The sequence below is a fragment of the Sorex fumeus genome, unplaced genomic scaffold (assembly GCF_029834395.1).
Source record: "Sorex fumeus unplaced genomic scaffold, SorFum_2.1 ptg000183l, whole genome shotgun sequence".
Lineage (NCBI taxonomy): Eukaryota > Metazoa > Chordata > Mammalia > Eulipotyphla > Soricidae > Sorex > Sorex fumeus.
The window spans coordinates 1,667,618-1,682,152 of record NW_026606240.1 but is presented as its reverse complement, the minus strand read 5'-3'; the positions used below and the strand labels follow the sequence as shown (position 1 = coordinate 1,682,152).

The 14,535-nt window shown below is 43.3% G+C and overlaps 1 protein-coding gene across 5 annotated transcripts in view; it reads right to left on the bottom strand.

Annotated features, from left to right (window-relative positions):
• Window positions 1–9,776: 9,776 nt before the first annotated feature.
• STARD13 (StAR related lipid transfer domain containing 13) overlaps window positions 9,777–14,535 on the bottom strand; it is a 267,131-nt gene continuing 262,372 nt past the window's right edge. For all 5 annotated transcript variants that reach the window (XM_056107931.1, XM_056107933.1, XM_056107930.1 and 2 more), the window contains exons 12-14: window positions 13,733–13,950; window positions 11,200–11,376; window positions 9,777–10,252 (exon numbers count right to left, since the gene is read on the bottom strand). In XM_056107931.1, coding sequence (XP_055963906.1) covers window positions 10,135–10,252; window positions 11,200–11,376; window positions 13,733–13,950 — 513 coding nt within the window. In that variant the 3' untranslated portion in view covers window positions 9,777–10,134. The remainder of the gene's footprint in view (window positions 10,253–11,199; window positions 11,377–13,732; window positions 13,951–14,535) is intronic.

The window sequence follows — 14,535 nt, the reverse complement described above, 5'->3', positions numbered from 1 at the left end:
GGGTCAGGGAGGGTCACTATCACTATCATCATCACCCTGTTCATTGATTTGCTCGAACGGGCACCGGTAACGTCTCCATTCGTCCCTGTTACATGCTAGTGTAGCCTGATGGCATATTAGGGCTCTTTCATGGTCAGGGGAATGAGGACTATTATTGTTACTGTTTTTGGCATATCAAGTAAGCCATGGGTAGCTTGCCAGGCTCTTGCTGTGCGGGCAGGATACTCTTGGTAGCTTGCTGGGCTCTTCGAGAGGGATGGAGGCTTTTGAGGCAGCCTCTAATCACCTTAACAGGTGTTCCCAGTCAGACATATATGCGGACAAGATACTCTCAGTAGCCTGCTGGGTTCTCTGAGAGGGAGAACTAGACAATAAGAGGTCACACATCCACAAATGCAGCTGCACACTTCCATGAACTTGGTTTTATGGTCTCTGGATCTTGGCCGTTGAGGGGGTTACACGGCAGTTGGTGGGCGCAACTATCTAGCTACTAGAAGATGGGGGATCTGGGTGGAGGAGGTCCAGTCCCGAACTGAGCAGGCTTGGATATCTCAGCCCTGAATCCTACACACCTGGGTTTCTCTGCTGGTTCCTTCATGTGTGAGGCTCATACTAGCGTGTGGAAAGTGGTCTCAGCATGGCTGTGGCTGGGTCCCGGAGGTCTTCAGCTGCCGGGGCTCTGCTAGGGGTGGAGAGGGATTCTCAACCCGCCACCCCCTCCAAGGGGCCCCCGGTGAGAAAAGATAAACCCGGATGAAAGAGAAGAAATGAAAGTTTCTGCAAAACTGTTCATCGTAGGAACAAATTCCTCCTCATCAACTAGAAATGCAGTTGACATGGCCTATTAAGTCCTGGGAGTGGCACAGCAGGGAGGGTCAGCAGGAGAAATGAGCACCTCTTAGGTTTGGGTTAACAAGATGGAAGGGACCCCATTAGTGTGGCTTTAAGTTACATTCTACTCTGCTTTTCTCCTTGTTGTACTGGCCTCAGGTATGCTGTGGGTAGTTAGGGGAGATGCTGGATCAGCAATACAAGGAGTCACAAAGGGGAGCATCTAGTCATTCCCCAGGAAAGGGCAAAGTGAGTGTGCGCAGAGCAGATGAGTTGGATCAGACCAGGGCTTCTCTGTGGTTCATCAGATGAATGCCAGATTTACATACAGAATGCAAATCGACAGGGACTAGGGGAAAGCAACATCTAGCTTTATCTTTGTCCTGCTTTCTCCAACTCCATGTATCTGACCCTCTCTGCTTTCACACCCAAGTTCCAAACCTTTGACTTCTGAGTTGTCCATGTGCTGATCAATCTTCTGATGCCTCTAGGTGTCAATGAGGCCCTCAGGACCTCGTAGACTTTATAATGACTTACTACCAGGTATCTATATTTACTCATCCTCATTATTGCAGAGTTAGCATTTACATACTCACCTAGAACTCATCTACTCACTGCAGTTTAATTTTATGTCATCATTTCTTTTAAAAAATTCTTTTTTGAGATACTATCATTTATGCTGGGCAGAGCAATAGCACAGCAGGTAGAGTGTTTGCCTTACACGTGGCCAACTTGGGTTCGATTCCTATGTCCCTCTTGGAGAGCCTGGCAATCTAATGAGAGTATCCTGCTCACATGACAGAGTCTGACAGGCCACCTGTGGCGTATTCGATATGCCATAGTAACAATAAAGAGCCTCACTTGGTGTTCCTGGAGTGAGCAGATGCCATTGGGCTACACTAGCACGTGACAGGGACCGATGGAGACGTTACTGGTGCCCGCTCAAGCAAATCGATGAGCAACGGGATGATAAGTGATACAAGTGATCATTTATGCTATTATTGATGGTTTCTCATGCATCTATCCCACACCTGTCACCAGTGTACCTCTCCCCTCCAAGGATCTCAAGACCTCTCCCTGTGGATCAGTTCTCCCATTATGTTGCCTTTGGATCTTTGTTGCTAACTCGCTGTATAGCTTTAAGCCCCTCATATGATAGAAACGATTCTGCATCTGCCCCTTTTCTTCTTTTCACTCAGCACGATGCCCTCCAGTTCCACCCATGTTGCTTCAAATTACGTGATTTTGTTCTTTCTAAGAGCTGTATGTTATTCTATTCCTCCACATGCCTAACTTCAGATAAGCATCATCAATCATTTCAAAGAATTAACTTGTATTAGAGACTTTTTCTTTTGTTTCTTGTGGTGCTCATGACTTGCTCCTGGCTCTTTGCTCAGGGATCACTTGTGACAGCACTAAACAGATGATATATGGTGCAGGGGATTGAATCCAGGCCAGCCACATGCAAGACAAGCTCCTTACCCACTATACCATCTCTCTGGACCTTGCTGGGCTTACTTGAACATGCTCAGAGTGGTAAAAAATTGGAGTCACTGATGCATGTGACCGTCTTCCTGTTTCAAGTCCCATGCTATAAAGGAATTCTGTGTAGGGTCTGTTTGGTCCTACAGTTCCTTCATTTATTGTGATTTTATTCGTGGTGAATTTTGTGGTCTACAATGCCCCAGATGTAGGACTGAGGTGATGGGCAGAGTTGCTGGGTGAATGCATGAAGGTTAGGATGGGCCTTAGAGAGAAAACGTGTTAGTCTCTGTTCTGGACTGAGACGGCTCACTGGGAGTTCTATATTTTTGCAACGACAGTGTCACACTCAGTAAAGGGAAGAAGCTAGTCTGTAAAATAAAACAGTGACATTCATAGAGCTCAAGTAACATTGATTCTGTCATAGAAAAGATAGACGTGGCTAAGTTCACGGACAAAGAAAGTAATGACCCATTTAATAAGAAAAAAAAAAAAAAGACTGCCATGCGGCTGAAGGTTAAAGAAATTTACAAATTGCTTAACCAGGTTCAGGAAAATTAAACCTGCTCAACTGGTTTCGTTATCTATTTATTTGGGTTTTTGGGTCACAAAAAGCTGTGCTCAGGCATTACTCCTGGCTCTGTGCTCAGGAATCACTCTGGTGGGCTTGGAGGATCAAATGGGGTAACAGGATCAAACCGGGTTTGGCTTCATGCTAGGCAAATTACTATCACTCCAGCCCCACTGCTGTTTCGCTATTAAAAATACTGCAGATAACTATTTATAGGGCAAACAGACACACACACACAGAGTAAAGACATCTTTTTTTCTTGTTTATATAATATTCAATTTAAAAAAAATTTTTTTTTATTAGTGAAACACCATGAGGTACAGTTGTAGGCTTACAAGTTGTTGTGCTTGGGTTTCAGTTATACAATGATCGAGTACCCATCCCACCACCAGTACCCATTCTCCACCCCCACCATTACCAGTATCCCTCCCACCCCCCCATCCCCCATCCCACCCTGCCTCTGTGGCAGGGCACTCCCTTTTATTCTATCTCTGGTTTTGGGTGCTGTGGTCTACAGAAGAGACATTGGGTGGCAATCATGTTCGGTCCATAGACTACTTTCAGCATGCATCTCCCATCCTGGGCAGATCTTCCCAGCACTCTTTATTTGGTGCTCCCTTCTCTATCCGAGCTGCCCTTACCCCTAGAGTGTGCAGCTGGCCTCTAAGCCATGGAGTGAACAACCTGGTATTTATCACAGCTGTTCTTGGGTGTTAGTTTCTTATTTTGTTACTTTATATTACCCAGATGAGTGCAATCTTTCTGTCTGTCCCTCTCTTTCTGACTCATTTCGCTTAGCATAATATTTTCCATGTAGTACCACTTGTATGTAAATTTCATGACTTCATTTTTTTCTAACTGCTACATAGTACTCCATTGTGTAGATGTACCAAAGTTTCTTTAACCAGTCATCTGTTCTCGGGCACTCAGGTTTTTTCCATATACTAGCTATTGTAAACAGTACTGCAATGAACAAACAAGTGCAGGTGTCACTCGACTATACTTTTTAGCCTCTCCGGGGTATATTCCCAGGAGTGGTATTGCTGAGTCAAATGGGAGATCAAATTCTAATTTTTTGAGAATCGTCCATACTGTTTTCCAAAAGGGTTGAACCAGTCGGCATTCCCACCAGCAGTGAAGGAGGGTCCCTTACTCGCCACATCCGCACCAACAAAGGTTGCTTTTGTTCTTTTGAATGTGGGCCAGTCTCTGTGGTGTGAAATGATATCTCATTGTTGTTTTGATCTGCATCTCCCTGATAATTAATGATGTAAAGACATCTTTAACTACATGCATGCAGAAGCAAGGTTATATATTGATATATTGACTGAGATAAAATAGTTGTGACCAGAGGCCTAGAGATATCTTACCCTGTTTCTGCTAGTAAAGGTTCAGTACTTGCTAATTCAGTGTTTATGTGAAGTTATAGAACAGAACCACTGCCCTTAAGGAGAATCCTCTATGTGGCACCCTTTTTGTGTCATGCTATAATCCTGTTTTGTGTCAGCACCTCTGCCTGCTAAGTGTTCCCCCTCTGCTCAATATTGAGTGCATGCAAGCTACACTCACAAGACATGAGCAGCTGCTTTATAAAGGAAACCTCACTTCAGAAGAGCTGGGTTGCTGAATTCCGGCTGTTCACAAGGTGGATAATGGCCTGATGGGCAGTGCTATTGACACTGCCTTTGAAATGATCTACAAAGAATAAGTCAGCCTAAGCAGTGTTTCCCAGAGCAGATGATACCACCTGTGGGTGATAGTAGCCTCAGGTGAACCTGTGGGTAGTAGTGAATTCAGGTGAACCTAGAGCAGGTGAGTGCTTTATGTTTGTTCACTTAAAGTAAGTAGATTTCAGAATAGGGGTGGGGGTGCTAAGTCCTTTTTTTCCCCCTGGAAAAATAATGGTATGTCAAATAAGTTTGGGAATCTCTCACTTATAAAGTATTCCAAACCTTGCATGTTGCCAGTTTTTTAAACATGAGGCTTGCAACATTAAAGGGGTGTTGCTTTAGGTGTTCATTTCTTCATTCCTTATGTTATTGTGTGTGTGTTTGTGTATGTGTGTGTATGTCTATTAGCATGTGATACTCCAGAAGTGATTTTTTTCCCCTCACAATCAGGGTCTATTTTATCCCATTACATGCTTTTCTCAAGAAGTCCTATGTCTAGATGCTCAGTGGTTAATTATTAAAAAGATAGACAGCTTTTTATATCAAAACTCTATGAGTATCCTCATGGTTAAATTTGGCTCCAGAAAGCCCAGGGTTGCAGTTGTAGTCATTACTAGAATGTCTTCCATTACACAAAAGAGGAAAAAGGGCCATTGAAATTCCTTCTTGTCCTCAGAAAGCAAAACTTGCCAGAAAATGGTGAAGGCATTAGGGAAAGAAGCAGAGAAGAATTTGGGTGATTTTTATGGGCATACGGTCTTTGGGACCTGTAACTAAGAAGGTTGGAAGTTTTTGCTTAACCTTTGTGATCTTCTGCAGTAATACTCTGTAGGATGACATTGGTTTGTCTTTTCTCTCTTGCCACAAGGCGCTTAGGTTTATCAGGTTACACTCATTACAGTGCTCCTGAGTCACTCCCATTCCTTTGTTTATCTGTAACCTCTTCTCTCTGCTCTCTTCCCCAACCAGTTAATCAGCTTCTCCCCCTAATCAGACTGTGTTAACTTGTAAGCTCAGATTCCTCAGAAATCTGATTTTACATGTAAGAGTGAAATATTGTCTGGGGCTGGAGTGATAGCACAGGGGGTAGGGCATTTGCCTTGCACGCGGCCCACCCAGGTTCAATTCCCAGCATCCCATATGGTCCCCTGAGCATCACCAGGAGTAATTCCTGAGTGCAGAGCCAGGAGTAACCCCTGTGCATCGCTGGGTGTGACCCAAAAAGCAAAAAAAAAAAAGAGTGAAATATTGTCTTTCTCTTCTCCTTATGTCTTATGAATAGTTTACTTTAAAGCAATGTCCTTTTTGTATAGACATAGGAAGACAGTTAATATTATGTTTTTGTAACTTAGGATTTAATTGGCTTTGAATATTATTCACTCCCAGGCATCTGCTTTCTCGACTTAAGCCTCAGTTGCCCTTAGTTCCTAGCGCCCCCAAAACAGGGTCCCGATGAGGGACTGAATGGACCCAGGGCAAGCTGTGAACTACCCTGGCATCGAAATGGGCCATGCCAAAGTGCCACGATTCTTAACTATAAGTTAAGAGCTTGATCATAAATAAATGTTGTTATGATCCAAAAGTAATGATGAGACTGGGACCCTGTTAGGGATAGAAAAGACTATCTGGCCTGAGCACTGTAGTCTGAGATGGAGAGAGTCCTAAGAGAGCAATTCTATAAGCTTAAGGTATTTCTTACTGTATCCATACAAAATGATTTATATTATGTATGCTTATATGTTTGTTGGACAAGGAGAGGAGAAACACACCCAGGGGATTCCGCTCCAGGGTGGGTCGACCTGCTAATGGGTCGAATCTGTCCTAGAAGCGGCTTTCCCTGAGGGAAAGAACTCTACCCCTGATTGTGTAATTGGTACCCCAATCCCTCATGCTCAGGGATATAGTGAGACTGTAAGAGTGGGCGGGGAGAGGCAGAGGAGAGAGACAGGAGTGAATGGAGAGAGGATTGGAATAAACTGCAACTAAGACAAACCAGCCTGGCCCTCGTTTCCTTCCTTCACCTGCCCATCGCCATCGACCTCCCTGGGGTGGGGAAACCTGGGTGAGACGCAGGCGGCGGGAGAGATAGACCACTGCTGTCTTTTTTGAGTTTACACAATAATCAACTCAGCAAAACAAGCAAGAGCACCTGAGTCATGCATGGGTCTATGTCGCATTGCCAGGCCTTAATGTTTTCTCCACTCAATAAAAAAATAGCTGGAGTTGATGAATCTTAGATAAAAATGCTATAAATGTAATTAAAAAATAATTGGCAGGGTTAAGAATAATTAAATGCAGGACTGGAGCAAAAGTATAGCATGTAGGTCACTTGCTTTCCAAGCTGTCGACTCAGGTTTGATCCCCAGCACCACACATAGTTTTCCGAGCCCTGCTAGCACTAAGCCCTGGGCACAGCCAGAAATGGCTCCCAAACAAACAAACAAAATAATTAAATGCAAAAAAAAAAAAAACACCATGGAGAGTATCATGCTAAGTGAAATGAGTCAGGAAGAGAGGGACATAGAAGGACTGCACTCATTTGTGGAGTATAAAACAATATAACATGAGGCTGACACCTAAGGATAGTAGATACATGGGACAGGAAGATTGCTCCATAGCTGGAAGCCTGCCCCATGAGCAAAGGGGAGAAGGCAGCTGGAATAGAGAAGGGATCTCTAAGAAAAAGATGGCTGGAGGAATTGGTTGGGATGGGGTATGTGTGCAGAAAGTGGATGAAGGATCAAACATGGTAACCTCTCAGGGTCTGTATTGCAAACCATAACGCCCGAAAGTAGAGAGAGATTATGGGAAATCATGTCTGCCATGGAGGCAGGGGGAGGGTGGGAAAGGGGGGTATACCGGGGATATTGGTGGTGGGCAATGTGCATTGGTGGAGGGATGGGTGTTTGATCATTGTGTGATTGTTACCCAAACATGAAAGCTTGTAACTATCTCACGATGATTCAATAAAATAAAAAAAAAGTTTCCAGCTGTCACTTTAATACCTTAGACAATGGTTAAGACACATAGACTGTTACTGAAAATCTGTTGGTAACAACATCCGTGTACCTGGGAGGATATTTACCATGGGACAAAGCAGTCAAGTTAGTGGAAAATTGTCTAAGACAGAAATCTTCATGTGACAAATCTTTCACTTGTAGGATGAAGCATGAAAATCAACATGTATTTTATAGGAAATATTTAATATATATAAATTTATTTTCCTTGGCAATTATTTATTTACAATCAATGATTGATACCAACAATTGAGGTAAAAATATACATGAGGTACAAATATCATATTTAAATGAAATATATTTTTATTTTCATTGGCAAGATAACAGAGTAAAATACTGTAGTATTTGACAAATAAGCTGGATGCATTTTTTTTTGCTCCTTTTTCATTTTAGATGTGATGGTAGGCAGCAGTGATGTGATTAGTATGTGCATAAAATTGTTTTAAAGTAAGGTAATTTGAAGAGAAAAGGAGGTGGAAATACAATTGTATTTGGTTTTACTCTGTTTGAAGTACCCTCTAGCTACTTGTCTAGCAGAGTGTGATCTCTAAGCCAGTTTCGACCCCTGGTATCTCTGAGGTCTGTTAGAAATGCAGACCCTCAGATACACCCAAGATTGCCTAAATTAGAGTGCATTTAATAACATTTTCGGGTGATTCCTGTGCAGAGCTAAACAATTGGAGAAGTGATGTTCCTGTTAGCTCAGTACCACTCATCCTTATGAGCCTAATATGTTCTCCAAACATCTCTGGTGTAGGACCGATGTATAGCTAGGCTGAAATTCACTAATCTTGTCTATGCATATTAAAGTGACCCACACACTAAGTTGAAGGTGTGTAGCAGAAGTGAGTTTGTTCTGTTCACAGAACATGGCCCAAATGGAAAAATTATGGATTTACTGCCACCTTCTTAGGCAGGCAAGGAAACAAAAAATTTTCTAGGTATGAAAAAAATTCAAACTGTATGATTTCCCTTGCATCATGCAGACCTCATATATAATATTTTTATTCCTCTCAATAAAAGAATTGCACATTTCTGATAAAACATATAAATGCATACAATACTAAAAAAGGAAAACACTTATTTCAGTTTTTCTTTTTTCCTTCAAGACCAGTTGTTGAATTATATCAATCTCTTGTGAATTATAAAAGAAAATCTCTCTCCCTGAAGCCAAGCACAATAAGTTACTGTATCTCTATATTTGTTGAAGTATAACAACAACAACAACAACAACAACAAACTTAAATCCATGAACAATTGGTTAAGGAGAGTCAATTAGCTTAGATGGCACAATAATAAATAAGGTCAGATCAAAGGCGTAGGTAGCTTAACTGGCTAATGAAGAAACACAGAGAATTAACAAAACTCGATATTTCTGAAACTAATTAAAGAACATAGTTTTACATAGTTTTGGTCTTAGGTTAACCCTGTATTTGAGATTGTAAAACTTTAATGAACTCTATCTTAACAGCATCATATATTGCAAAATACAATTCCCTGAAGCTATAATGGTCCAAGACTCTTGAATGACCATCATCTCCCTTTGTCTGGTGTCCATAGTTAGTTCAGTGCAATACACTCGTAAGAGAATGCCAATTATCTGTGGCCAAATAGGCCACTGGTCAAACAGAATGGCATTTAATAACTTTAAGAAACGTAGCTATAAAAACTTGTTACAATACAGAGGCTCCCTTTGGCTGTGACTAGGCAAAGGCTGGTAAGAGTCAGCTCTAATCAGTGGGACATATTGGTTCTGTTTCAGTCACTTGTGGTTCATGAGCATCTATATCTGGCTGGGCCTAGTGGCAAGTGGTAGTGTTGTCTTAAATTTGGTAATGACTTCTCACCCGCTGCATTGCTTTGAAGAGGAATAAACATTCTTGAACTCACTTTCTCCCACACTCCACTTTCTGGTTGTGAATAGCACAGACCATCAGTTTAAAAGAACCCTCTAATATGGTTTTCCTTTGGTTCACTCATCTTTGGTTAGTATCAGGGCAGAGTGACGGGTGACATGGGTTGACACCTTGGGTTAGCAGCAGATTCTGCTTCGCTGGTGGGACAGGGATGAGACCCAGAGAAACTTGGGAAGACTGGTACGGAAGGGACTCGGTGAGTTGGATCACGTTTCTTTCCCAAATATGCCACCATTTATAAAATTGATACTTTACATATATACAATAAAGATAGCTATACACACATATATACATATGCTATACATACATTTATTTACAGTTATGAAAATGCTTCTTAGAAGCCTTTAAATAGCCAATTAGGCAAGGCGAATTATTAAGGAACAATCCATTTAATTTTAAGCAATATAGATAAATGTTCTGATTTTTAAAAATATTCTATTAGTTAGGGATGCAGCCATCTCCAGGAAGGCTAGGGAAATTCTCTAGAATTCTTCTGTGGTCAACTTTCCGACTTGGCAGTGTTCCCACTTTCAGGCTTGGACCATGTCCGGTTCTCTCCTGCTTTTGCTTTTCCCGAGCACACGCTCTCCCACAAGTGCTTGCTTTTTCTTCCACTTCCCTGAGTTTGATGTCACACTGGGGAAAACTCAGATTTTAGTTTCGGGACCCTCAGCAATGAGGGGCTGAAAAGAGTTTCTAATCCTGGCCACTTCCGCTGCACACAGATGTCCAAAGCCTTTGCTGTACCATTCTGGGGAGTGACCTCTGTGGGGACAAAACAAGAAAGGAAGTGGGACAAAGCCTTTTCCAAATCACAACAATTTTTCACGGCAGACTGGTTTGTCCTTGTGCTTTGATCACAATGACACATTCGGCAGCCACTGGAAGCCATGGCACTAGGGGCACCTCATTCCCAAAGCAGGCACCATGGAGACGTCTTGCCTGCCAAGGATTCAGACCATCTTTGAAGCATTAACCTGGTGCTTTAAAAAGATGCCAACTCTTCAGGGTGAAACAGGAAGTTGCACCTGAATCTAGATGCTAGTGAGGTAACTCAGTTTATATCAGACTTCAGCTAAGATCAAGAACTCAGCTCGGCAACACATAGGCTTTAAATGAGCCTCTTCTCATGGGAGACTGATGGTGTGCAGGGAGTGGTGAAAGGGGACAGGCATCAAGGATGTGTGAGAAGGTAATCTGCATTTGCTCAGCATCAACCATGTGAGGGGCTGGCATTTGGGTAAGAGGGGGAGCATGGATAGGAAGGGGGAATCAAAACTGAATATAAAGAAATGCAAAAGATTGCAGGACGAGGGGCTGGAGAGAGCCCCGCACAGCGGGTAGGGCGTTTGCCTTGCACGCGGCCAATCCGGGTTTGATTCCCAGCACCCCATATGGCCCTCTGAGCACCTCCAGGAGTAACTCCTGAGTGCAAAGCCAGGAGTAACCCCTGTGCATCACCAGGTGTGACCCAAAAAGCAAAAAACCCCAAAAGATTGCAGGAGGATGTCAGTATTTCCAGGAAAGGGGAGAAGTTAAAGAGAGAGGGGAGGAGGCTTATTAAACCAACTACCAAAGTCTGTTCATGGCAATAAAGGGGACAGTTCTAGCAAAAAAGAAGAAATCAGGTGATTAGGAGAAATTAGGGGCTCCGGTCAGTGTGCCACCAAGCTGACAGCCCGACCAGGCATCCAACCTAAGCTTGTACTTACTTCAGGTCTATCCTGCAGACATGGGTCAGTCTCGACTTGCCAGAGCCACATGGTTCTATTAAGTACTGAGAATCCATCACCATGGCTCGAACACCACCCAGGAGCTGGGCATCATCATGCTCCACAGACAGAGAGACTAGGGTACACATTCCCTTGGGCAAGTCTGTCTTCCATGACCTGTGGAAAAACAACCCACACATCAGAGTTACACTGAGCAAGAGCAAAGGCTCACCACAGGCACCGAGGTTGACACTGGTGCTTTCCAGCCAAAGACCTGGGCCCTGCTTCCAATGCCAATCACTTGCATCATGCTCTGGATCTCTTTAAGGGTGTAGCTTACACATGCAGTTCAAAGGAAGGGTTTCCAGTCCCAGCTTTAGAGGTCCCCTCCAGAGCTGTCTTTGGATAAAGGGAGGAGCAAACCCAAGGGAGACCAGCCACACCTATGCTGGCCTGGACTGGGAGGGGCTCGGCTGATAGGAAGTATCACTGCCTGTAGCCTTCCTCACCACACAAGGCACTTTCTAGAAAGCCTGCCTGTATCAAGGCCACAACTCCTGTTGCGGGAACACAATCTGTTTAATCTTGAATCCACTCAGGTATCAAGTCTTTCTCCCTCAGAGCTTTAGTCCACTGGCCGTTCTCAAATACCAGTGAGGCAAACTCAGTCCTGGTCATTATATTGAAAACCCTGCCCTAGTTAGCCTCCCTCTCTCCTCTAAGAGGTTAAGTAAGACAATCCTTTATTTATTTATTTATTTATTTATTTATTTTTCTCTCCTTAATAAGGGCTGGAGTGATAGCACAGCAGGTAGGGTGTTTGCCTTGCACGCTGCTGACGTGGCTGACCTGAGTTCGATTCCTCTGCCCCTCTCAGAGAGCCCGGCAAGCTACCTAGAGTATCTCGCCCACACGGCAAGGCCTGGCAAGCTACCCGTGGTGTATTCAATATGTCAAACACAGTAACAAGTCTCACAATGTTACTGGGCCCGCTCGAGCAAATCGATGAACAATGGGAGGACAGTGACAGTGAATAAAGTCTACACACAGCAACACCCGAGGAAGGCTGTGCTCACTGCTGCATCCCCAGGAACCCCAACAGGAGCTGGCATGAGGCAGGGATGGAACGATTTCCAAAGAAATGATCTAATAAAGGGTAGCCTGGTGGGACTGCTGGATTATGGAAGGAGGAAGTTTGTATGCAAGTCCTCAGCCTCCTCTGAAGAAGGAAGAAGCAGGGCTCTGCCCCATGCTGCCATTTTAGAACTATCCGATTTTCTGCTTGCAAGAGTGAAGCTGTGAAGTTTAACTCTCACACACTGACTTATGTTCTAATAACCCTGGTAATAAGCCAAATGTATAACTTCCCACATTCTCCACTGCCTCCCAAGGCGGCTAAGATAAACACTCCTATATATATTTAGGAGAACATGACCCTTAAAATTCAAGGTTCCAAGAGCCAATTCCAAGAGCATAGAGTCCTGTGAATAGTAACCTCCAGTTTGCCAGCAGGAATGGCTTCATAAAGACACTATTTGCAATACACAACTTGGGAATTTCAGAAATGGCTATCTTTATACCTCTAAACTATAAGAAGAGAAAATATTTGGTGCAATCGAATACTAGTAAAAAGGGAAATATGTATTTATATTTTATTGTTTCTTTTACCTTCAACCCTCTATTCTTTCTAACTAAATCCTGATCCCCCAAGCTATGTGCAGAGTTCTGTTCTTATAACTTTCTAACGATGGCCAAGTATCCCATGCTAAACCTAGAGATCAGGGAACTGGTGTTTAATCCATAAATCTAACTGAAGTCAGATTTTGACAAGAGATACAAGACTAGGCAAGTCTTGCCAGGCCTAAAATCTGACTTAGGGGCCCTAATGGTCTCAGTAGCATCTTCTGGGCCATGGCAACATTTCTCTTCATAGTAATGAGGTCTGAACTTTTGCAGTTGCATGAACAAATTGAGGTCATGATAATCTTAAGAATTTCACACACACACAGTTGCATGAATGAACTGAGAAGTCATGATCATCTTAAGAATTTCACACACACACAGATGCGCACGCATGTGCTCGCGCACGCGCACACCACACACACACACACACACACACACACACACACACACATTATGATATGTTTTCCAGGGGTGGGAGTGAAAGAGAAGAGAAAAATTTGGAGAAAAGCCGATCCAATTTAATTTGCATAATTGGGCAGGCAGTTCAACTAGGCAAACAGCAGTTATTCCTGAGCTCATGTTCTAAAGAAATAGATGATCCTTATGACCTACTGAGCTATATTTTCTATAAGGAAGGGTCATACGAGAACCTGGAAAAAGTGTAAATTGCATGGAAGAAGTAGGAAATGTGTCAGAGATATAGTGATATCACTTCTCACTGAGGGCAATGAGTGCCAACTTTCTGTTCCCCTCAGAGACTGGACGTAGGTGGATAAATTCAGAGATACATAAATCTGTTTGTATTAAATGTCTCTGAAAAGAATATCTTAAACTCTAAAGTCAGGCTTACCTGAGAACCACAAAGTCTCTGGAAGGATGGGGGGCCATGCTGTTCAACACGTACTGGTAGATTTCAGTTTGCTTGTCCAGCGCCTCCACAATCTTCCACTGCACAAAATCCTCATCCCATAGGTGACGCTCTCTCAGCACACGGTTCAAAACCACCGAGGGTGGTGCCTCCACCTCCACAGAAGCCTTCCACAGCTTCAAAGGATTCCCATCTCCCACCTGAGAGAGAAACCATCGGAGAAAGTCAGCTGCTTTCAAAGGAGACCTGCCTTCCCTCACAAGATGGTCAAAACACACTGACTGTAATGAGTGATTCTGTGTACCTCAGGTTTCAAAATTAAATGTCAATCCTCTAGGCTTAAAATAATTACAAGATTAACCACTAACCATACAATAAAACATGAATATTAATAAAATTATTAATCTAATAAACAAACAGCAATAATAACCAACACATTTTGCTGTGTGCCAGACACTGTTCTAACTTATCTTAATTCTTAAAAATTTTGGGGCCACACCCGGAAGTGCTCAGGGGCTACTTCCATCCAGGTGCTCGGGATTTGCTTCCAGTAGCGCTCAGGGGACCATGTGGTGCTCGGGATCAAACCTGGGGCTCCTGCATGTAAAGTACCATTTTTTGTTTGTTTTGTTTTGGAGTCACACCGGGCAGTTATCAGGGCTTACTCCTGACTCTGTGCTCAGGGATCATTCCTGACAGGGATCTCGAATCACCTGAAGCGCCAGAGATTGTACCAGGTTGGCTGCATGCAAGGCAAGTACCCTACCCATTGTACTATTTGTCTG